Below are 26,117 nucleotides of genomic sequence, written 5' to 3' on the forward strand. Positions count from 1 at the left end.
GAGTCTAAAATATATGGTCACAGTTCACTTATATTGTGAGAACCAACAGAGCTGAAATATTCTTCTAAAATTCAGCAGAAGGAAGAAAGACAATGCATCTGGGATGTTATCAGTTTAAGTAAATAATGAGAGAATTTGAGTTTTTTTGGTGAATTATACCTTTAATTTCATAAATGAAAAAAATACAAATTTATATAGGTGGCATTTCAAACATTGATTATTAATGTCATCTAATATTTGTGGACAGACCCTTTATGCTGTGTGTATTATAATATGTTTATGGGAGATTCATACTCTAAATTAAGAATGTATTATTATTATTATTATTATTATTAAAAACTACTTGCATCAGTTTTTCATTTAGGTGAATTTCATTCCAATGTAATTCTACTTCCTTTAATTAAAATGAATTACACTTCTGTATCTTTTACGCTGCATAAATTCAAATTTAATACAAAATGTGGAATTTATTTAGAATTGTAAAGGTATTCTCAATTAAATATCAGGGTTCCCACACTTTTTGACCAAGAATTTCTATGACTTTTCCACAAGATTTCCAGTCATTTGTGAATACTGGATCAGGATTTTTTGATTTTATTTTTTTGATTCAGACAAATTTCCTTTTTGCCAGGCATTTACAGGCCTGGCAAACACAATTGAAAAATTCCCTCATTTATTAACATTTTCCATGACTGTGGGAACCCTGAATTCAGAACTACACAACCCTGGTTCCTCTACACAAATATCTTAAAACCGCCCTCACTTAATCATCTTGAATGTGTCTGGGTCTGTGATCTTGATTGTGCGGGCGACGTTCCAGGACACATGAATCATAGGAACAATAGATTTGACTTTCTTGATGTCATTCCACTCAAAGCGCTCAAGAGCCAGCTGGTATTGATAGGCTGGGAAGACAATGGACACATAATGAAAGCAAAGATTAGTAAGTCATGATATGAAATATGTGCGAAATATATTTACACTTTGCCTGTTGGGCAGTCTTTGGCTCCCTCTACCGTCATGAACAGGCTCACCATTTAAAGGACCCACGTTCCATGCAATGTTATTGCACCAGCCCACGGCCTGAACCCAGTGAACTGTGCCAGCGTTTATCCACACCAGGTCTCCAGGTCTCTGAATGAAGCGATACACTGGGATGTTTGAACGATAAAGGTCCTCAAGGACAGGCCACCATGAGCCAGTCAGATAGTCCACACCATGCCTAACACATGAAAGCATGTTTCTCTTCAGCGATACATTTCTAAATGATCCAGTATCAATGACATTAAGATGAAGACCAGTAGTCAACTTTCTACATCTAGTGTGCAACCAATGACATAGCATATATCTATAAAAAAATATTCTAACCTACATTTTAATTTAACTTAAATTTTGTGCAAAGCCATAAAAATAACTAAAATATAAGGGGTTTATGTGATCCAAGACTCACTTTTCACAGAAGTCACTGATGGCTTTCCAGTAGTGTTCATGGACCGAAAACCACTCGCAGTCTCCAGGGCCAATATTGATGTTCACTGAACAGAAATTATTATTTTCCTGATGTCCTAGAGAGAAGAAGGCAGACTTTAAGTTTTTAAAAAGCTCTATGACCATATTTTGTGTGGGGCAGAATATGGTTGGTTTTACTATTCTCGTAGAGACCACAGTTCTGAAGCAGTCCTATAAATATATAAATGTATAAAATCATGTCTTGTTTCACATTAAAAAACACTAAAATATTTATTTTGGGTTAGGGTTAAAAAAAGATTAGCTCCCAAAAAGTTAATAATACAAACACATATATGTTTGCACACGTATGTACACTGACCTGGAGTGCGGCTGCCAGGGACTTTCATGTAAAGCTGGACTGTGTTCATGCCCAGTATAGTGTGGCCAACTTGACTCAGCATGTTCCCGCTGGAGGACACACGCATGAACGCAGGTAACTTCAACAGCTCCTGCAGCTGTGGCTTCCACCTGCACAGAAGTAACCACAGTCCTCTAACTCACACTACTGCAAGTTAAAATGACACCCATATAAACGAGATTTGAGAAAGAAATTCTTCACATCTTGTGTCATCTTATGTACCAGTCCTATAAGAGTGAATGTCTCACCTCTTTGGGTCAGACAAGTCAATGTTGGTTCCAAATTTTATGATTTTTCCAACAGCTTTCTGCTCTGAGCTGTAAAAAAAAAAAAGAATATTTCAGAGACAACAATTATTAATAGCTTTTTCACCTTTTCCATAGCATCTTGCAATGCACTGAAGCTATACAGTCTATCAGTACCATTTTATCAGCATTTCCTGAGAATCGAATTGTATGTTTGACCGTACCTGTCTATGGCGGTGGTGGTTGTTGAAGACCCAATGTTGACTTGTGGGCTGGATTCTGTCACATCTTTGTTCTCTGATTTGTCTTCCTCATCCTCATCTTCACTGTCTTTTTCTTCCTAAAATATAGACAGAGAACAACATTTTAGATTTAAGGAACTTAGTTTGTGGGTGGATTTATGACAAGTGCTTGTTTGTACCTAGCCTCCATTCCCAGGCGATTGCCTGGACCCTCAGCAACATCAAACTTCTATGCCCTTCCCCTGAGGTGAGGACAAGGGACATTGCAAATAATAATTTGTCAATAATTCTTAATATGACTTCACTGGGTGAGGTGGTGACGTGAAAGATTTAGTCTGCCCGTAGAATCCAGTCCCCCTTAGACCACAAGGAATAGCCGCTTGTAGTGATCAAATTACACTGAATATTACTACGATTAAGTGTAGTAACTTGTGTTGGGTATGCTTGGAGAGCAGGAAAATCAGTTAGCACTAAGCTAACAGGCTATCCAGTTAGTGCTATGCTAGCAGGGTAGCTAGTTAGCCTTATGCTAAGCTAAGTAGGTTAATCAGATAGAAGAGCAGGATAATCAGATAGCCTTAAGCTATAAGGCTGGGGGGGGGACTGAATTAGGGTTGCCAACCGTCCCGTATAACACAGAATCATCCCATATTTGATGGAACAAAATTGCGTTCCATATGAAATTCATACGGGATGCCGTTTGTCCTGTATTTTAGCGTCTTAAACCAAACTGCTGAGAATGTTTCACAAACCGAGAGAAATGTACCTGAAACACACACGCAGGAGTTGTGTGAGATATCGCCTGTTAAACGAGGGGCTGGTGGAAAGATAAATGACAATCAGCACATGTTTTCTGATGTGTTTTCAGTCAGAAGCTGGAGAATTTTGTCAAACATAGAGCATTCAAGTGCATGATAATTGTTTCTCACCATTGTGATTCCAAGTAATTTATGGCATGACATCGCATTGCATATGTCAGTGCTCTTTCAGGAAGAGAGACTCTGCTAAATGACGGTGAGAAAAACTGCTGCATTTTAAGTACAAATGTACAATAGGGTACATGTTTAGTTAAAATGCTTTTGTTTGATTTTCTTGTTTCCTTGAATTTCCCTTGTGATAAACCCTATTTACTGCCAAACCAATGACACCGTAATCCAAGGAGAAATACACTATTTCATGTTAACAATCTCCCATTGAAATCCACTGTAATGCATGGTTGCTAAAAACAATGTACCGAGACAATGGCCCAAATTTTTGTGATATGCATATATTATTTTTAACACATAAGTCATGTACTACAAACTGATGACCCCAGTTTTAAACAGAAAGCCGGTTCATTGAGTTTTAACCTCATGCGACCCCACGTCCACATGAGTGGACATTGTATTTTGGCTTCCCTATACACAACGCATAATTTAAATGAAAAAAAAAAAACCCGACTGAATACTGTTCACAAGACTCTAGACTGTCATTTAAAGGGTTAAGTTCTGTCGCACCAAGTCACGTGACACAACAGCATGCCGTCGATTTCCTTGAAGTCCTCCTACGGACGCAACGGCAACAAAAGTGCCTCTGGTAAGAAATCTCTGGTAAGATATGCTGCTTTAAAAAATCCATAAATTTTTCATGCGTATGCACCCTGATAAACATGATGTCCACATACAAGGATTTTGGGACATTAAAAGTAGAAAAGATATTATTGCGTTATTTCAAATAACTTTCAACATTAACACATCTGTGGGTCATTTGTAACATTTGGACCACTTAACATGTTTGGCAGACATGGGACAATGGTAATCAGTACATAGATTCAGAATTTAATAATGCAACATTTTATTTTAACATGGTTGGCAGTGATTGGATGAAAATCAGCTGTGATGTCTGTAACGTCTCAAAAACATGAATAACCAACACAGCTGGAAACATAATAAACAATTTGATAAAAAAAAGTATTTCTATAGTTTTCTATAGTGTTATTTAAAATTTCACAATGTTGTCCCACTGTCATTCATTTTTAGGAAATTCATTTTTAGGACATTCATTTTTAGGAAAATTCATTTAGACATTCATTTTTAGGAAAAACTTTTTTTTATTTTGTGCTTGTTTATAAGGGTGCTACTAGTTACAAATCAAAAAGGAAACGCACACAGCACTCATGCTTGGGTCTCAGGAGGTTAAAAATGTAAAAGGTTTAAGCTTAATTATGGGAAGAAAATGCTTTAAAAGAAAAATATTGTTATTCTCCATTGATTGCAGCTTCGTTCTTTTGGCAAAATGTAGTGTTTATTAAAAGTGAAGATTGATAGAAATTTGGTTCTTCGTGGTCTATTTGTTTTCCTATGTAAACAAGATCTAGGTGGACCCCTTTAACAGTTGTGCTAGCGGAGCCTAGCTGAAAGAAAAAGTCCCGTATTTAAAGCTGGAAAGTCCCGTATTTGGATGGTAGAAAGTTGGCAACCCCATCGGAACGTTATGATGGCATCCTAATTTTTTTTCCCCCATCAAGAATTCTCGATACTTAACAGATTGTACTCCACTCAAGGGTGTTTTTTTTCTTCCGTTACCGTTCAGGCACTCTTGGTAACGGCTTTTACCTGTAAGCTCTCCTGGAAGCTGGATGCTTGGTACTGTGCATATTTTGCAATGGTGGTGTGAGATCTGCTGCTCTCGCAGGGCCAGGTCTGGGCGGATCCCGAGTGGTTCCAGTTCTCATCTGCTGGCTGCTGAACCTGAGTCCTTACTTCCACTGCATGCTCTGCATTAGCCTCCACCAGCGACTTAGTGGAGAACAGACCCAGATCTAATGAGAATAGAACATTTAATTTTTGTTTTATTATGTTTACATACAATATTTTACAGAAAATTGACTGGAATTTTCAAGACAGAGGTCATGTGTGAACATGACCATTTTGAAATACTGGTAAATTTTGCCCTGGAAGTGTTACTTAATAAGAAGTTGTATCATTAGTACCTATAAATGTCAGTTATGATGATACGTGTGAACAGCACATGTGGTACATTTACCAGTAAATGCAACCCAACAATTTTCCTGTAATTTACCTGGTTGCATGTGTGAAAGGGTCTATACTGATAAGCTGCCATCAGACCTCTTTTAAATTCACTAATTCCTGTTTTGTTTTTCTAAATGACTAAAGTTCAGCCATGTAACTTTATGTGGCACAAGATAATAGAATCTTCGAACTTGCTATCTGTTAGCCAATTATCTCGCTTACATGTGACCTGTTAAGCCAATCGGCTCGCATGGTGTAAGATGATTGGTTCTTTGACATATAATCGGGTAGCCAATCAACTTGAGTCTGTTTCTGTGTCTAACATGTAAATAGCTCAGTTTTGCAGATCAGCCAGTTTCACTGCAGCACGCTGTGAGATTTCTTGTCTCTGAAACCCAGCTCCACCCCAGCTTCACTGGTCTAGATCTGTGCAGCAGCATTTCCTACATGCTCGATGCAGTGTGTCTTGCAGTTTGTGTAATTGTGCAGCAGCAGCAGCATGTCAACATGCCTAACTCAGTATGTCTGTGTATGTTCTAGCAGTTGCAAGTCTCCGTACTTGCTCTGCAGCAGCAGATCTAGTCTGCCAAGACCAATATCCTATCAATATGTCATACCCACATTAACATGCTAAATGTTCCTTAGAATTTACATGACTTAACTGTTTTTGGTCTGTGACTGTGTGCAACTGTGTTAACTCACTGAGACGGAGGGATCCGGCGAGTCCTCTGATGACTGTAACGGCATTTTTAGGGTCTGTACAAAATTGCAGTAGTACAGGAGAGAATGCATCTCTCTTACTCTCCAGCTAGGAATACACACACACACACACACACACACACACACACACACACACACACACACACACACACACACACACACACACACACACACACACACACACACACACACACACACACAAACAAACAAAACAACTTAAATTGTTAGCCTTAATTCACTGATCCACATGTAATAGATATCTGCTACCAGAATCTTGTTTATGGTCCATGTTTGTGCTTCAATTTAATGTCCATACAGACAAATTACATTAATATATTATACTTTTACTTGTATTTGCTTGCACTCACATATATGCTTGGTGTTGGAGGGTTAAGCTTCTCTCTGGGAATGGGGGTCTCACTGTACAGAACAGGCTTCACTGAGAATGCAGGCAGCAGGTAAGACTCCTGAAACTTGCTCTTGATGTTCGCCCCTCTGTCACAGAAATGGAGAGTGTCTGTGTTAATGCAATGGCATGAAAAAAGTAAAAGTTGGCACTGTTATGGTTTCTTTTTCACTGTGGTGCTGCGAAATCAGGTTTAGAATGAACTGACTGGGCAAGTGACCAATCATGTGTCGCCATGTACTAAAGGCATTCTGCCAATACGATTGAGTATGGTTAGATAACCATGGTGAGGACTGTTTGTAATTTTATCGTACCAAACTTTGCTCAAATGCAAACGCTAATGGAACTGTTACTCACTATGCTCAAAACCATTCGGCTTGATGGTGGAAAAGTAGCTATGGTTCATATTTTTCAAAAAAGGCACACTCATAACGAATCCAATCTAAAATACTTTGAGGCCAAAAGGTCAGATGTGAACTTACTTGCAGGCTTGTATGACCTCAGTGGCAGTGTTTCTGATGTTGATGGTTTTGAGAGGCACACTCCTCTGCTCAATCTCTGAGGCAATGAAGGTCTGCCGATCTCCACTCTCAACCTTGATCAACCGAATCTTCAGCTCTTTCAGTGGAATATTAGACAAAGCCTGTAACTTTAGGAGATTGACCCGGTCCAGTAGTGGAGGTCTGCCAGAGGCACTGAGAGTACAGGAGGTTTGAGTGTCCATTGCAATAGATGTAGTTGATGGTGTGGAGGTTGCCATGGTGCTAGTTGTTCCCACTTTTACTGTGTCTTCTTTGATACTCTCGTTTTTAACATTTATCCCCTTTTCTTTCTCTAATTCTTTAGGTTCTGCTACTAAATCTTTCTTGTAGTTTTGATGGTCTAAAATGACCTGTTTGGTTCTAAACTCCATCAGTTGCTTATCTGAACCATCAGAGGGTGATGATATTAGGGGTGAGTTCAGAGATGAAGCTTCACTCTTTGTCTCTACCTCATTCATCACCTTTTGCTTTTTATTGTCTCTTGTGTTGGTCTTTTCCTGACCTTTCACAGTCTTACCAACTTTCCTCTTTTGATTCCTCACTTGATCTTTCCGTCTGACTGGTTCCAATTTTTTCTCAGTGGACTTGGGCATGCTTACTTTTATGGCCTTTGACACAGGGCTGGAGATTTGATTTAATAGTAGCTCACAGCTATGTGCTAGTTTAGCTTGCAGGGTGGCAGCAGACATCAGATGCTCCTTCTCTAGTGACGTGCGGGTTGAGATGGGTTCAGATGATTCAAATCCTCTGATCTTCATTTGTTCATCCACTTTCTGGACCTCTCGGTCTTCCTTTTCTATTTTCTCTCTTTCTTCCTTGTTTGCCTTTGTAACTTCTCTTTCTTCCTTGGTTTCTCTCTTTTTGTCTTCCTCTGAGGTCTGGATAAGTGGTGGTGTGACCTGATCTGGGATATCGTGAGTTGGAGATGTAGAAGGTGGACTGTGCTGACATGGAGGATGGATCTCTGGACCCAATGACAGAGATGAGGAGTATTTCACACCCACTAAAGCACTAGGGGGAGGCCGACCAAATGGCCCACCCCTGTATGTGTACCTATGGCTACCCATTGCTGAGTTTGGCGACTTGAATGTGTCCATTTGGTGCAGGTGTGGTTTGTTGGGCTGAGAGTTTGATGCTTCAGGACTACTATCTTTTTGCTCACCCTCTTGCTTTTCATTGTCCTCTTCCTCGGCCTCCATTGCTTTTGAGGTCTCTGGGAGGCCATATAGCTTGGCCAGGTCACTGTGACAATAGTCAACCCCAGTGTTGATCTCCATTGTTTCTAGTAGTGGTGATGAATGTGTTGGACTGGGCTGTAGCACTGGCCTCCTTAGTACTCCAATCATATCTTCCTCTTTGCCATCTTCATCATCATCATCCAAATATGACACAGGTGAGCCCTGCCAGCTCAGAACAGGGGGGCTTGTTGGTGGATCCAACCGAAGAAGCTCCTCGCTATAGCTGCAGTGAGCTGGGAGGAGGTCTGGAGCATGATGGACCACTGTTTCCCTAAGAATTCCCTCCTTGTTATTGATGGGTTTTTCTCCACCAACCTTTGGCTTATCAGAAACAGTGGGTTTGGATACATCAATGTCATGGATTTCCTGTATCTCTACATTGTCATAATCACTAGTGTCTACATGGTCAGGCTCTAAAACCAAGTCTGATTTGTCATCAAGCTCTAAGGCTTTAGTATTGGCTGCAAGGGTTGGTTGGCATGAAGAACAATGGTTATTATTGATGGGAGGAGATGTAGAGGTTGGTATTAATCCTGAGGTATGTTGAGAGAACTCTTCCTCTTCTCTGAGTTGGAAATAAAGTGATGGTGGGTCATTCAGGAGAGACTCAGAATCATCAGGATCAAAAGTTCCTAAATAAGGTTTCCTCTCTGCTTTATTTTCCTCTTTTGCTCTTCTTTTCTTCAGTCCTAACTTCTTCCCATTTTGATGCATGTTTTTCTTGTCATGTCCCTTTCTTCCTTCCCTCATTTTTTTCTTTTTCCTTTCCTCCAGTCTTTTCTCCATCCGTTCTGTTGCATCCATCAGTTCTCCCTCCTCCTTTCTCTCCTTCCTCTTTACATGTTCCCTGTGCCTCCTCTTGGCCTGAATGTGTTTTAAGAGTTCAATATCCAGCTTGCTAAGGGGGCTCTTGTGGGTGGATTCAAATCCAGGCTGGTGTTTAGAGTGCCTGCTCTTCTTCATTTCTGACCTCTCTGATCTTTTTGCCCTTTGACCCCTGTCTGAGGTCTGAGAGGCAGGCTCAGAGGAAGGGTCTATGTCTCTCTGATTGTGTTTCTTTAACCCGGTCTCTGGACACCTCCATTCGGTACAATCTCTCCCAGTATGAACACTCATCCTACCCTCTGTGCTACTGTGTGGCTCGATGGGACTGCGTTGACGGCTACTGTGTTTGGTTGCGCTTGGTCGTTTTTTCTCCACGCCCAAAGACTCCTGGAACTCCAAGCCAGAGGCGTTATGCACTGTCTCCTGTACAGAAAAACAAATAATGCCAAAATATTCAATCTGAAATAAAACACAAATGCATGCAAACGTGTGATTGTCTTTTTGAAATGTAATCTTTTCTGCTTTTACTTTTAGCTTGATATTGATTTCGTTCTTTGATAATCTAGGGTATCCACACATTGGTAACCAACTATTGGTATAAAGACTAGTCCACTTTCAAGTTTACTCTGGCCAAGAATTTCCACTTAGTCCATAGGCATGTTGTGTGAGGCCAACACTAGTTCTTTGAAAACTGGGAATACATTTTAAAGGGACAATTTATTCAGCCTCATATCAAAAAGGGAGCAATTTAGCTTTGTTTAAAATTTTTATGTAGAACAGATATTTTTTATGTTTTACATACAATGTAAAATTAAGGGGTAGGCTACCTGGGCTGTTGTGTTTCAAAAATGGTAAGTACATTGAAATATAACGTCTCAAGATGCATTAAGGCAGGTTTGAAGTGAATAGCAAGAAATGCAAGAAACAATAATTTTTTATGTCACTGTCATTAAACCTGTTGTGATGCATGAGGTGCCATTTAAATGTACGCAAATGCATCATTTTTGTAACTCAACACTCCCCATCAAATGCCTGTCCTGCCGAAAGCATGGAGAGAGAACCAATCACACTGAGTAAATTACCTCAGGAATGATTAAATAACACCTTTGTCAACCATGTATTTAAATCTAGTATATAGTCTCCAAAAAGCTTCCCATTATCCAAATGAAGGCCAAATCCAAAGCAAATATGGATGGAGGGGTTTGCTTGAGAATCAAAACAAACACTTATGTTAAACTTAAAAGAGAGACACCCGTTTTTTTTGTTTGTTTTTTTGCATGGATTAACAAACCACAAAGAGTAGAATACAAGATTTTAAGATGAAATATTATGTAACCAATTAGTTATCTACTGTTAAAGTTGTCTATTTGCAATGGACTAGCAGATTTACCATTGCTTTGGACATTGTTTAACTTGTCTAACTAAAATATTAACTTTTGAATAATTATTCATAAAAAAATGTATGTTGTGATACATTTAATTATCGACCAAAACTTTCTAAAAATATTGTGATCTAAAATTTTGCTTAAATCGGCCACTCATAATCCTTAGATATTTACACTATTGTCATGTTTTCCAGATCGGCTCTGTGTTTTCCAGCCAGGCTGTGCTGTGTTGAATCTGGGTTGAGGTACTGAGGTGACTGGGCTTCTGGAGGAGCCGGTGTGCCTCTGTGAAGAAGGGAGCTGGTGCTGCTGACTGTAAGGCACACTGGTGAGGTTTGCTGGTGATGGTAAATCACAGCCCCCTTTGGCCCCACGTGGATGGGGGCCTGAATTTTGCACCGGATGATGGGATGGCCCCTGCTTAGTGGGTTTCTTGCTGTGGTAGCCTTGATTGGGGCTACTGTTAGGCGGTGAGAGGAAGGAATGGGGTCTGAAGGTGTGATCTTTTATGCCTGAATGACTGGACTCCTTTTAAAGAAGAGAAAGATAAAACAAATTATGACCATTACTGTGTAAACTTTGTAAATCATAAATACATTTTGGGTTGGGAACAACAAAAATGGAGAAAAAAAAGAGACTGTGACCCTGATAATGAAAAATAAAAGTAAGAGAGGCAGACAGAGATATGGAGTGTCTTAAAACTAAAGTGAGTAATTTTTCTTTCATGAAAAAAAGAGTCAGTAGAAAGGTCTCTTTAGTGTCCTAAGTTTTTCTGTACCATCTGTAAGCTGTTAGTGTCTTAAAGAATGTTCCACAGGTAAATGTTCATTAATTGTTTATGGTTCATTGTACAACCATGGAAAACAATAAAGATCTGTAAAGTTATTTGGATTTTTACAAAATTATCTTTAAAATACAGTGCCGTGAAAAAGGGACATTTCTTTTTTGTTAAGTTTACATGCATTTATTTAGTCTCACCAAGATAATTGCAACTTTAAATGAACATACTTTAGCACAGCTACAATCAGTGCAAAACACTGCAGCTAATTTTTTAATATGAACTAGGTTTAAATCATATTTCTACAGATTTAACTTCTTTAACAATTCACCTTATGGTTGATTTTAAGGTTTTATTAATTACATTTAAGGCATGGGTTGGCACCAAGGTTATAATAGTTTTGAGTTTTTAATTTTGTTTTTTTATTTAGTTTTCCATTTCAAATTGTTATTTAGTTTAGTTTCAGTTATTTTACCAACTGTGTTTGTTAGTTTTAGGTTTAGTTTTTCAATTAATTTTAGTTCCCCTTCTGTCACTCACTCACTCAACATTGTGTTGATGCAGTGACGCTAGGGTCCCTCTTGGGATCCCCAAACACCTCTGATCATTGAGAAAAGGCCAATGAGAATTGGTGACTGGAATTTAAATGCCACTCCCCCTGACATACGGGTATAAAAGGAGCTGGCTCGCAACCACTAATTCAGATTAATTCTTCGGAGCGGTTGTGTGTCATCGAGCTGAATTCCACTGCCGGTCCATTCAACTCGAAAGAAGCATATGTTGATGGATATACGGTGCATTCCAGCGCCTTTCTCTCCTTCTGCACGACCAGTGCAGAGTACGCCCCTGGGCACTTCGACAGTGCTATAATAGTGTACGTTCCTTCTAAAGAGTATATTTTCTCTAATCGATCAAACACATTGACATGAACGTCTTTTTAAAGATGCTTTTCTGTCTCTGTGTAATTCCTGGATGCGGTCGTTATCTCTCTGCCTGCGACGGCCACAGGCGCTGCCTCACGTGTCTGGGCCGTAATCACACTGAGGCAGCATTCGCGGATGGTTCATGTTCTCATTGCTAGAACCTGACCATGGCAACGTTGTGGTTGCGGCCAAACTGGGCCTTCTACCTATGGGTACGAGGCTGGCCCAGCTGGCGCTGGAGGAGATTTGGGGACTCCTATGGGCGCAGCACTGCCGGGTAAATCCCCGCAGTCCTCCCATTACCCAGGACCTCGTTTGCCCCCGTCGAGTTCCGAGATGAGACCAACTCGCTTCATGGCCAGCTTAACGACTCTTTCAGAGCTCATGAGCAGGATGAGTTCTTGATCACTGCATTGGAGAGCTCACTGGCGATGTCGGACACCGAGGACCCAACTGGGCTGCCACCTTCGGGTCTACCCACCAGTCTGAGGCTGATGCAGAGCTGACCGCCTTGCTTTCCCGGGCCGCCGCAAGTATGGGGCTGGACAGGAACCCTCCACCCTCCCCTGAGCCCTTGCGACTAGATGACTGGTTCCTGCAACCCCCCCCCGACACTTTCCTCCTATGAAGTGCACGACGAACTGATGAGGTCGTGGAGGATACCTTTCTCTGCCCTATCCCGACTTCTGGTTCATCCGCTCTCACTACCCTTGATGGTGGGGCGGCCCATGGGTACACGGACATCCATGTGGATGAGGAAGTTACGGTGCACCTGTGCCCGAAAAACGCCGCCACCTGGCGGGAACGTCCAGCACTCCCCTCAAGGGCCTGTAGGACTATGTCGTCTCTGGTGACCAGGCCACCTCCGCTCTGCATGCCATGGCCCTCCTGCAAGTCCACCAGGCCAAGGCACTAAAAAAGCTAAGTAGTCCTGATCCCGATGTGATGCAGGAGATGTGCTCGGTGACCGACCTCACCCTCCGGGCGACGAAGGTCACAGCACGAGCACTTGGGCAGGCGATGTCCACTTTGGTGATCCAGGAGCGCCACCTGTGGCTGAATCTGGTCGATATGTTTGCTTTCTCAACGTGCCCATCTCCCAGATCGACCTATTCGGCGACACCATTGAGGACTTTGCCCAGCAGTTCTCAGCAGTGAAGAAGCAGATGGAGGCAACACAGCACATCTTGCCCCGGCGTGGTTCAAGATCCTATACCTCGTCTGCTTGCCAAGGGCGTTCACCTAAGGCAGCAAAGACCCAGGCGGCTCTGCCACAGCCCCAGCTTAGTCCTCGGCCCCAGCGTAGAGCCCCCCACTGGAAGCGGATGCCCCCACCTCAAGGCCTGGCACTAGGACAAAGAGAAAGGCTCTTAAGCACCCCTGAGACATCCGCTGGAACCCTGGAGCTGGTATCCAGACCACTCCATCCCCCGGTGGAGGGCCGGGAGGTAAACCTTGTGTTCCCCTTTGTTTTGTGTTTGCCGCACCCCGCACATCTTCAAAAAAAAGAGCAGTTTCCACACTCCTTGGGTCAAACAGCTGGTGTTTATGACCACCATTATTACCGAGCACCTGCGACTTGGACGCTGCGAACGCAGGACTCCTGCCTACAGGTGGCCGACCTTTAGTTGTGACGAGCTACAAGGACGGTCAAAAATGACCTTCTCCCCATCGCCCTCCCCCATCGCCGACCCCCCCCGACACAGGTACATGGAGCAAGGTAAATGCTTCGAGGGCCCCTTCAGCGCAGCCATGAGTTCAAGATGAAGCAAGGCTCTGCGACGTGGCAGACTCATTCTCATTGGCCTTTTCTCAAAGATCAGAGGTGTTTGGGGCTTCCAAGAGTGACTGCTAGTGTCACTACATCAACACAAAGTCTCATTTCCTCCATCAGGGATGGAGGTTACGACAGTAACCGAGACGTTTTAGTTTTTGTGTATTCAATTATATTTATATAGTTTTTCTAGTTTATATTTTGGAATTTAATTTCAGTTTTAGTTTCAGTTAACTATAATAATCTTGGTTGGCACCAGAATATTTAGCAGAACTTTTAAGAGCTTATAAAACTGTTAGACCTTTTAGATCTTCTTGTCGTAAACTGTTGGTTGTTGAGCTGTTTCAAGATTCAGATGTAAAACTAAAGGTGATAGAGCTTTTTTAGTGAAGGCCACACATTCATGGAATAGCATGCCATGGGATATTAAATCTGCTGAATTTGTCTGTTTTTAAGTCTCTTCTAAAAACACTTTTCATATTCTCGCTTTTACTACTATGTGAATGTGTTGTGTTGTGTTTTATTAAGCGTGTTTTGATTTTATGTTTTGTGAAGCACTTTGTGCTCAATTGCTAAAAGGTGCTCTAGACCTTATTCACAGTAGTGCCACATTTGACTTTTAATAGGAATGACAACAAGGCTGTGAGGAAAGACTTACCATCTCTTCAATGGCATGCACAGCATAAAGCTGTAAAATGCTACTAGTGAAAATGCTTTCAACAACTCATGTTTTTTTGTCTTCTGAATGTTCTTGAAAAGGTGTTTTTCCAATGTTTTTTGGAATGATCCAAAAACACTTTAAACTGCAGTACAGCTCATTGAGGAGACTGTACGTGTCTCCCTCACATCCTCATTGTCGTTCCCATCAAAAATCAAAGATGGCGCTGCTGTGAATAAGGTAGATATTGTTGCAGAAATCACACACTTCAATAAGTTTAATTTTGTGAGCCTATATATATATATATATATATATATATATATATATATATATATATATATTACAGTATTTTTTTATTTTATTTTCTTACAGCAGTGTATAGAAAATCAATAGCACAAAAATCCAGCTGAGAAAGAGTGAGTGAATTTGCGGATGTACCTGAAAGTGAGAGGGGGAGAACCTCTTCTCAGACGGGCTCCAGGACATTGAGCTTTTGTATGTTGGGCTCCAGGGCCGAGGTGGATGGGATGGAGGTGGACGGTTGATGTAATATTTCTCCCTTGGGTGGAAATTCTGCAGAATAAATAAGGAGTGTTTCATCACAAGGTTGTTTTTTACTCTGACCAGCAGATGGTGCTGTAAACTACTACAAATACTAGGAATACTTCAATCAGGTTGTATGCCCTAGGTGGTCTTGAACTACTGCTCCTTTGCAGATAAAACTAATAATATTAAATAAAGGACTAATTTTCAAACACACATTTTATTGAATAAAGGATACATAATATAGAGAAAATGACGCAGGTATAGACAAGGGTGTAGATCCCGGAAGTCTATTCCCTTGGGTGTAGTTGTGTAAGAGATCAAGGTTAAATATTATGTCTCCTGACCTGGTGCGAGGGCCTACTCCTTTTTCCAGAACAGTCGTCACGGGAAGGAGATGGGTCATGGAGGGGGGATGACATATTGTGAGGAGGTGCTACACGTTTGAAAGAGGGCCCTTGGAAAGTCCTCGAATGAGTCGACTGTGTCCATTTCTCTCCCTGGGACTGTGGGGGACACCCAGTGGAACGCTGCTGCTGGTGCGGACCCCCATACTGAGACAGAAAGATTTAGAATTCAGAGACTAGGGACCAAACATCGAATAAAGACATTTTGTATCTGGCTCATTTTTGTAGGCACTGTAACTTAAATAAATTAGGATGCAAGATGCTCACCCTGTGTGGCTGGCTGGCATGATTGTTGCTGCTGGAGGAGTGACCTCCACACCCTGAGCTGTAGTTGTTTATGGTGGAGCGTTCAGGGTTATGGTGCTGGTTCTGTGGTGGTCCGCAGCCCCTCAGGGGCCTCTGCTCCTTTCCAATATCTCTGTCTCTGGGGTGAGTGTTGGGCCTTTCCCTGCTGAAACCTGGAGGTCTGTTTGTGAAAATTGCACATGAATGTCACACAAGATTATGACTGCATCCATGTTTAACTTTTCATACTATGTTTAATGTATGCCAGTAAAGTTCATACCAAATCACAGTACATTTGAAAACATTACATTTAAGAGACCTGGACATCCTGTTTCATTGATTTTTGAAGTATGCATGCCTTTTGGGTTAATATTGCCAACAAACCCTTGCGCAATGTTCGGTATGCAGATATTTCACGTATACAACGAAGGAGTCTGTGCAATTGTATGATGTGGTAGAATGTCACAATACTTGTTTATTGGCTTACTACATACTATGCTACTCAGTCTAATTTACTAAGTCAAAGATTTAGTTGTCAAATGCGCAACAACACAGAAAACAGCAATACTTATTGACAGTGAAATGGATATCTCTACAAGCTCCCATTCATAAAAAAAAAAAAAAAAACCTTTAAAAGAGCAAGTAGTAGTAGCTAAAATGGATAGTTTACCCAAAAATTTTATTCTCTCATCATTTACTCACCCTCATTCTATCCCAGATGTGTATGACTTTCTTTCTTCTGCAGAACATAAACAAGATTTTTAGAAGAATATCTCTGTAGCTACATACAATGCAAGTGAATGGTGATCAGTCCGTTGAAGCTCCAAAAAGCAGATAAAGTCAGCATAACAGTAATCCATATGACATTTGTGGTTTAATCAATATCACCTGAAGCAATCCAGTTGGTTACGGGTGAGAACAGACCAAAATATAACTGCTCTTTCACTGTACAACTTGACAGCAGTCTCCTTGGCGATCATGATTTCAATCTCTATTACACTTACATAGCGATATCTTTCACACTTTGCATGCGTCAAGCACTAGGAAGTGTAATTGAGATTGAAATCATGATCGCCAAGGAGACTGCTGTCATATAGTGAAAAAGGAGTTATATTTTGGCACACCCACAACCAACAGGATCGCTTCAGGTGACATTAATTAAACCACCAAAGTCATAAGGATTACTTTTATGCTGCCTTTATCTGCTTTTTGGAGCTTCAACGGCATGACCACCATTCACTTGTATTGTATGGACCTTCAGAACTGAAATATTCTCCTAAAAATCTTTGTTTATGTTCTGCAAAAGAAAGATACACACATCTGGTAAGAAATGAGAGTGAGTAAATTATGTGAGAATTTCATTTTTGGGAGAACTATAAAAGATTAATATGTGGTAATAATAATATAATGATATAGTATGCACTATAAAACTATACATACTATACACTATAAAATTAAGTCTACTCAATGTGAGTAGTATTTCTGAATATACACAACCATTTTAGAGCTATGTGTTGTAAATAAGTGATTGGTGCTGTTGCACTGGAATATGCAAATTAGGATTCATCCTAGATTTTAGAATACAAGCACATACTGACCTGTTGTTAAAAGCTTTGTTTGGGTAGCTTCTTCCTGCTGTGTAGTTTTGGGATGGGGATTGATAGTTCCCTCCACTGCACCTGAAAATTAAAGAACCTATAATTTAATAAAAAAGTGTAATACTCATTTAGCATTTAAGTAAAGTTAAGAAGTAGACAGCAGGCTTTCAAATGTGTGTATTACAGACCTGGAAGGGGGAGCCCAGTGCCGGTTGTTGCCTGGGGTCCATGATGCTCGGTTCAGTCCAGCAGAGGGAAAAGAATCCCACGAGTTGCGCCCAGAATACTGCTCTGCTATGTGATACATTCAGCCTGAGGAGATACAAACACAAAAATGCACGCACTCGCACGCACGCACGCACACACACATACAAAAGCAATTATTGTAGCAAAGAACACTCGTAGTAGACCTTGCTTTAGTGAGAAGAAAGTGTCTGTGAATACTCACCACACTGATGTGTCTTTGAAAGCCTCCACTGCAGATCTCAACAGAGATCACTACACTGTCCTTCCCTTTCAGTTTGAGCTTTTCAGGAAAGAGAGAGCTAGAAAATGAAATAAGAAGAGATGAGATGAATAATACAAATAAATACATCCTTTTATGATTTGACATGATAACAGTAGATTCTTTTGACATTTTCAGAAGAAAATGTGATTAGTGCTTTTCAATACCACTACCACAATGCTAGGTTGTTCTTGGTTCTTGCTATACAGTTCCTAGGGAGTTCTGGTTTGTTGTAAGGGCATTGCTAGGGTTTTCTCAATTGTTGGCTAGGTGGTTGCTTACTGGCCAAAGTCGAATTATATTATGGGGCCATATTCATGAAAATCTTAAAAGGATAGTTCACCCAAAAATTAGCATTCTCTCATTATTTACTTGCCCTCATGCCATAACGATGTGCATGGCTTTCTTTCTTCTGCTGAACACAATTGAAAAGAATATCTCAGCTCTGTGAATTGTGAACAGATATTTCAAGCTCCAAAAATCAAATAAAGGCAGCATAAAAGTAATCCATAAGACTCAAGTGGTTGAATACATGTCTTCAGAAGCGATACAATAGGTGCAGGTGAAAAACAAATAAATATTTAAGTCCTTTTTAACTATAAATGTCTACTTTCACATTCAAAGGCATATATTAAACCACTTGAGTCTTATGGATTAGTTCTATGCCTTTATGTGATTTTTGGTGCTTGAAATGTCTGGTCACCATTCAATTGTATTGTATGGGCCAACAGTGTGGAGATTTTTTGGGTGAACTCTCCCTTTAAGCTAAAAATAGAGCAATGTTTTGATTGCACCACAGAGCCACAGTAGGTTCATTTTTGTGGAAGTCACCCAACATATTGTTTACTTACTATTAGGGCTGTCGATTTTTTTGACAAAACATAACTAAGCTTGTAGTACCACCTGTTTACTCCAGAGGGCAGTAAGTGAAATTTCAGCTGTATGAGCAACACGCAGTTTATACAGTGAAGAAAACACTTCAGTAGGCAGAACAACACAAGCATGCGTTACATTCTTGCATTCAAAACACCTGAAGGAATGCAAATGCGATCTAAGGGATCTCAAGATGTGTTTAAAGATTGAGTATTAAACTATATTTAACTTGAAACAGTGAACTAAGCATTTTATGTTTATGACGCAACGCACCAGAGACTCTACACAAGCATGTCTGACACAGGTGTACATTGACGGACTCTTAAACAAGCCCTCATAATAAATCTACAACTGATTGACAAATTCACTTTTGAAATGGATTGCTGTGAACTGTGTGCCTTATGTTCAATAATATGGTAGTAAACAATACATTGTATTCTAAAGCCTCTTTTTGTATTGTCTTATCAATTATTAACTCTTCTGCTACAAGAATGTAATGCATTGTAATTATCTGAATATTTTTTATTATATATAAATATATATATATATTTTTTATATTTAAAGATAACTATATATAATTATATATTGATATAAATATGGATAATCTTTATATATTGAATTATTGTTATATGAGGGGCTTTCTCAGAAAATATTTGTAAATGCGATTAATCACGATTAATTAATCGGGACACCATGTAATTAATTAGATAAAAAAATGTAATCGATTGACAACACCTACTTAACTATTATTACTGCCTGCAAATTAAGATGGATAGGAGAAAGTAATTTAACACTTAAAAAATTATCTTTAACAAGTCACTCGATTTTAGGCATCGTTCATGTCCGTAGCACAAATGATGCAGATATGGGTGGGCAGTTTAATACCTAGGTTTACGAGTTTAATACTGTTTGAGCTATGAAGTAAAGATCACTATAAACAGGAAGCCAGAGACAAAGAGAAAGATGGAAAGCAAGAGAGGGCTGGGAAAAGAGAGGAAATCTTTAGGATGTGCTCTGGTAAATGATGGCCAGTATCAGTTTCCTGAGAGAAAAGACAGCATGGCTCCATGGTAGCCACAAACACAGGCTCTATACCTTCATTTACTGATCTCCATGAAAGAGTGAGATACACATATCCACACAACTGACATCCCTTTGAAGATTTTTTTTAGTAAAACCATACTGATACTTCCTCTATACTTGATGGAACAACAACAGATCAAGCATGCAACAATGGAACATTGAGTTCCACCTGAAACGTGCCCAGTAATTTTATCTTTTATCTATGTCTCCCAAGCTCCACCCCACCAACTGCCCTTTATCATAGGAAGAAGCGTAACATGAAGATGTCAGGGTCAGTGAGGTTAAAGGAGGGCATCCATGCTGTTTCTTGACTTTGTATAGCTTGGCCAACATACTGTAAAACTCGTTCAGTTGTTTATGCTGGTTCAGATCAGGACAGATCAACTGCAGGCTCTTTGTGTTTACTAAAGTGTATTTTATCTTTGTACATATCTGCAGATCATAATGACACACAACTGCCTGAACTTTTCCTCATTTGCTGTATTTATTATAAATGTAAAGCATTCTTTCTCTCTTACACAAACAACACATTTATCTATCATGGTGTGGACTTTACACTGACTTCTTTTGTTGTTATCCTAGCTAATGCTATTTTCTATTCCTTATCCCTACACCTAAACCTCACAAAAACCTTTCTACATTTTACATTTTCATCAAGACATAATATAATATGCTTAATAATTCATTTTTCAATGTAGGGAACATCTGAGACTGAGAATTAAATCCCCAGAGTTATTAAAGAGCAACTTCTGGGCATTTATATTGTGCTCATGTGAGCATCATATCCCACTCTAATCAAATTTTAAGCAGATCAACAATGCATTGTCAGACAGGTTGAGTTATATCAGATTACACAAACCTTTTCATGTCTATTACACCTGTTCACTCCAAAACAGATACCCACCCTATCCCTTCACCAGTGAGAATACTTAACACAATGATGCAAGACTGACACGCAAAGGGTGGCTTTTAAATGCCAAATGCATGTTTTTATGGCATGTTAACGTTGGTAGGCATAGAAACCCACTGAACTGTTCCGTTGGAAAGGAAGTGGTTCTAACTTCCTGTGGAAATGTGACTTTAATGCAGCTGTGGTAATGACCTTACACACAGTGCTGAAAAATATAATGCGTCTACAAACACGTGTGAAATGTAAGAGATTTCCACACAATTTTTTTAAAAGCGGATCTTGATAGTCGCGGTTATCAGGCCTCATTGGGATGCTGCATTGGGTGAAGTTACTTGCATCTCACGCACGTGTACAGCTTTTTTGCATCACATTCAAATGAAGTGTGATTCAGACAGATAGTTCTATAATCATCTGAAGAGCTTCTCACACACAGTCATGTTTCTTCCTCTCACAGTCAGGTGTTTTGAGTCTACTCACTACTCTGTGGTTAGTTTCATACACACAAACAAACACACACACACACTTATGCACTTTAGGATTAAAATGAAATCACATTACAAAGTAATGGCCCTAAGCCTGTGCAGCACTGCTGATCTTACATTTCTATTCCCCCCATGTCTTTCTCTCCATAATCTAATATGAGTCCATCAGTTGCCACAGTAAGTCTGCTACTATGAACTGCATTACAAGTTGGAAAAATGTTTTAAAGGGATCATACATTTTTTTTTTTTTTGGTCAATTTATTTCTTCTCTGTGGTCCACTTATAATGTTAGTCAAGGTTTTTTTTGCCTAATTTTACTTTTTCATGAACATTTTCCACCCTCTCTCTGACCATTTCTAATGAAATGCCCTTCTGTGCCCAGAGCTTTGCTGCATTTACTCATAGGCTGCGTGCGGGTTTACTGCTGGTTCCAGTATACAGTAGTTTGCACTGGCCCATCCTTCAATATCAGCCTCTTTGCAAAGCCTGCATTATACATTTATTGAGATTAGGTTATGAAAACACTGTTTGGGTTAACATGCACTGTTAGCGGAGTACTCATTACCTCATATACGTGTGGCTCGGTCAGTAAGCAGCTTTCTCAACAGCATGCAATTTTCCTGCGATTCTTGTGTAAATGGTGAACATGGCATTCAAGGAAGACTTCGCTATTTTTTGTTCGCTGTTGCTTCTCATTATTTCCAAACGTCCCCTTGTTGCTGCCACGTTTGTTTAATTAACTTTTCATTGCGACTTGTGCTGCATTGGACTGCAATAGAATTTTTCTCTTGCATCATAATCCGGGATTCCCCCGGCGTATTTGAGGTCAAACGCGAATGCTAAGGACAATAGTTATAGACAATAGCAAATTTTAAACATGTGTGTTCTAGTTGATTGTGTGTATACGTGTTTGTGATTTTTTCTTTCCCACTGTACTCCCCAGAAATGTTGAATTTGTGCCATTTGACTTGTTTGTAGGATGCAGCAATACATCCGGTTACATTACGTAAGTTATCTGGGCTTTTCCATGTGCAAAAATCTGAATGCTGGTTATGCGTTTACATGACCACATAAGCCGCGTTCTCCAGGAGAGAACTTGGTGTGTTAAACCGCTCTCTCTTAATCCCTTTAATGGAGTAAGGAAATTGCAATTCGCATTTACACGATGTTTCAAAAGGCCGCTTTATGCAAAACCCTGGAATAAATACATTTTCTTAAGTGAATGTAAACTGGGTCATTTTGACAGGTTCACAAACAATTTGCACACAAATGTGCAGCACAAACTGTTAAAGCCCAAAGTATACTTTGATTTTGACACTAATGATCAGTGTCTGCATACAGTCAAACGCAAGCCTGTCAAAGTATACTCCATATTAGTGTGCGTGCATACAGAGGTGCTACGACTGCTATGAAACACCAGAATATTTAACTTCAGGAGTTTAGACTCATTAAGGTGTCTTTATAGTGCTTTCAGACTCAAGTTATACAAATGCAGATCTCCTCACACAAGCGCTCTTGACGTGCACATCTACTATTGTTATTTTTTAATGTTTACTGGTGATTACATCTTCTCCTAACTCTTTTTTATTTCAAAAGATCAAGGAAAACAATTTCTTATGATATGACCCATTTAAAACCACAAAACGATCCATTCCAGAGTTTTACAGCATCTACTCGGTCTAGAATCTACATGTCTACACATGGGGGGGGGGGGGGTGGGGGGGGACCACAGCAGAAATAAAAAAGCCTGAAAGAAAAAGCGAGAGAGGGGGAGGGGAACAAGATATGGGTGCCAATGCAGTTGGGAGCGGTGAGATTGTGTTACTGTCTGATATGTTAGAATTCTTGATATTCACTGAAAAAACTTCATGCCCACTACAGACATAAACAAAAACAGCTAGGGCTGAGTGCATCACGAGTGGGTTTTTCTTGTATAAGCAACTGAATCAGATTTGCTGTCTTTTTTTTAATTTAAAGTGCAGATGGCGCCACATTGATGAGTGAGTTCTCAAGGATAGATTACAATAACGTAAAACTCTTTGTTGCATTTGTTGTCTCTTTGATACTTTTCGAAATGTTTTGAAATGTCAAGTTTATATTTGGTAATGATGGAAATGAGAAGTGACAGGTAAGCACATCTGTGCTAGGATAGAATAGTGAGGGTTTAAAGATTTTGAGGGATTTCAGGTCTCGTAAAAGTGAGAAATGTAATTACCATCACACACATACAATAATAATAATAATATGAATAAAAATAAATAAATAAATCACACATTATACCAAAATCCATTTGAAGGCAAGGCCATTCATTTCATGGGCATGATGTCAAAAGTGCCCTTAACTGTAGAATCACCCTTACACAGACATCAGTCTAAAATGGCATAGCATTTTCATGTTCAGTATATATCATGTCTGTATGAATATGTCTGTGTATAGCGGAACTGTAAGAATTTGAGGTTTTCTTGATTTGTTTCGGTTTCAGATGCAGAATTTTGTAATAGTTTCGAAATCAGAATCACAAAGACTCCTTTTATTGTCGTATTGTATGTGACTCAGGACTTTGTTGTGGAGAAAACTCAGACAATGTTTGTGGGGACCCTTGGCATCACCACATCATCGTGATTCTCTACTATGCGGTCGAATAATCAGCTATGTTTTCTACGTTGCAAGCAATTCTCACAGGCTCACTGTCTAGGTAGTGGTGCCACTAACGCTGACAAGTCTTTAAAACCCAACGTGCTATTGCAGCTGTTGTAGTCACAGTCGGTGAGTGTCAATCTGAGAGGCAGATATTGACTTGTACACACATCTCTTATTACTCTAAATAAACAAAGACACAGATCAGAGAAACAGATCTCACACATGAAGAATTATATCAGATCAAGTGTGTGTGTGGAGAGTGTTTTAACAGGCGGGACACATTTGAGAGCGGATTTAGGTCATTAAATACAGGGCAGCCGGGGACAAACTAATTTGATTGAAAAGACTGTTGAAGTAAGTTAAGCCTAACAAAAACATGCAAACCCACATACTCTTGTAGTGAGGTCTTACATTACACTGACTAGGCAACAGGTTACTACACAATTGGTTCAAAACAATCAATGGCGAAATTGAAGCAAAACTTAGCTTGACGATATTTTAGATATTTTGCACCAGGTTTGATGTCAGTGCTGTTAAATATAGTTGGTTCTCGTGTGTCTTGTAACTTATTGCAACATGATGCATTTGAATTTGGGCTGGCAATCAATACATTTTTTTTATCAAATTAAGTGACGTGATATGATGAATAATTAATTACAAATAATCACGTATCAATATTTGCTAACATATTTGCCCAAAATGAAGATAATTTAGTATACAATAATCGAAACTATTACAATATAATATACTAATTATAGTAATTCAGCTAATTCACAGACATTACAGTAATGTGGAAGATGAGTAAAGCATTGATTAGACAATATTCAAAGTGGCTTTAGAAGTCAACATATTGTTTGTTTTATTTCCATGTCATTGAACAAACACCTGTCACTGGCCTATAGTCCACATTGTTCCATTTTACAATTGAGTAAATCGATCTGTCTGAGGTAGACCTAAGGGCTATAGATGTAGTTTAAAAATGTTAAAAACACATCTCGAGACCCCTGCACCTTGCTTAGTCCAGCTGACTTTGAACAGCTGTCAGTTTGTTGTCTGGAGTTGTGCGGACTGGCCTCTGCTTATTGAGACTCACAAAAAACATGGCATTTTAAGTCTGACACCTCAGAGAGGAGACACTTCAAGTTTGAATTGCTCCATTGGTAGAAACCTTCCCTTATTAGAGTGGCATGATTAATTGCATTAACATTTTTTAACCCTTAAATTCATGGGCCAAACATTATTACATTCTCTGATCTTTAGAGACCCGGCACGTATATCTATCACAATTGGATCTACAAAATGCCCAGATAATGTAATAAAATAAAATTTAAGACAATTAGAAAATAATAGAATATAATATATTATGATGCTTTTTGATATTTTATGTTTCATACTGTATATCAAAGAGTTAATGCAACAAATGTCATTATTTCCACAATTAAATTTTAATGAGACACAACTAGCTGTCAAACACAAATTAAGCTACACATATTTATTTTCTCAGGCACTTTGAGACTAAACAGACACACAACTTACATAATTTCAGTGATATACCCAAATGATAATAGCCATATCATTCTGTTCATGTGTTACACTTGCTATAGTTTACTTCTGCATTACTTTATTGTAAAATGTAAATCAAGTAAATTACAGACACATCAGCAACAGATGCCCCCCCCCTCCCTTCATGAGGTTGTGTACATGATGAAGAGTATACATTTTTGGACGAACTATTCCTTTAAACAAGAAACTCAGTGTAGTACTTTTTAAGTTTAAGTAGAGCATAAAGGTAAGATTTGATGTCATTGAAATATGATTTTATCACTTGCAGGTGCTGTTAATGAATTGGACCAATAGGGACAACAGGTGACTGAGGAGCCCCAAAGGAGGGTAACATAATCGCTAACCTGCATATGCCTGTGTGTGTCTGTTTTCTATGGCAGATAACAAACCAAGGAAATCTCTCTCATACAGAGCAAGTTATTGGTGATACCGCTCATGGGGAGGTGGTCTGACAAAGTTCACTGGTGACATACAAACACAGAGACAGTGTCTATTATTAGATCTATGCTGAGGCGTAATGGCAGAGATCATAACCACACTTCCTGCAAAAATGTATTCACTATAGAGCCAAGCTTGCAATTATATTACACTATCACACACAGACACACATAATT

At 39.6% G+C, this 26,117-nt stretch overlaps 1 protein-coding gene across 2 annotated transcripts in view; it reads right to left on the reverse strand.

Moving 5' to 3' along the window:
• The window catches only part of LOC127636514 (uncharacterized), a 34,921-nt gene that overhangs the window by 4,848 nt on the left and 3,956 nt on the right, over window positions 1-26,117 (reverse strand). For both annotated transcript variants that reach the window (XM_052117051.1, XM_052117049.1), the window contains exons 2-18: window positions 17,896-17,992; window positions 17,636-17,759; window positions 17,448-17,528; window positions 15,832-16,030; window positions 15,505-15,711; window positions 15,053-15,187; window positions 10,656-11,009; window positions 6,974-9,519; window positions 6,454-6,580; window positions 6,068-6,173; window positions 4,949-5,154; window positions 2,337-2,452; window positions 2,116-2,184; window positions 1,829-1,977; window positions 1,451-1,565; window positions 1,035-1,222; window positions 764-905 (exon numbers count right to left, since the gene is read on the reverse strand). In XM_052117051.1, the coding sequence (XP_051973011.1) occupies window positions 764-905; window positions 1,035-1,222; window positions 1,451-1,565; window positions 1,829-1,977; window positions 2,116-2,184; window positions 2,337-2,452; window positions 4,949-5,154; window positions 6,068-6,173; window positions 6,454-6,580; window positions 6,974-9,519; window positions 10,656-11,009; window positions 15,053-15,187; window positions 15,505-15,711; window positions 15,832-16,030; window positions 17,448-17,528; window positions 17,636-17,754 (4,859 nt within the window). In that variant the 5' untranslated portion in view covers window positions 17,755-17,759; window positions 17,896-17,992. The remainder of the gene's footprint in view (window positions 1-763; window positions 906-1,034; window positions 1,223-1,450; window positions 1,566-1,828; window positions 1,978-2,115; window positions 2,185-2,336; window positions 2,453-4,948; window positions 5,155-6,067; window positions 6,174-6,453; window positions 6,581-6,973; window positions 9,520-10,655; window positions 11,010-15,052; window positions 15,188-15,504; window positions 15,712-15,831; window positions 16,031-17,447; window positions 17,529-17,635; window positions 17,760-17,895; window positions 17,993-26,117) is intronic.

The sequence above is a fragment of the Xyrauchen texanus genome, chromosome 44 (genome assembly GCF_025860055.1).
Source record: "Xyrauchen texanus isolate HMW12.3.18 chromosome 44, RBS_HiC_50CHRs, whole genome shotgun sequence".
NCBI classification, from domain to species: Eukaryota; Metazoa; Chordata; class Actinopteri; order Cypriniformes; family Catostomidae; genus Xyrauchen; species Xyrauchen texanus.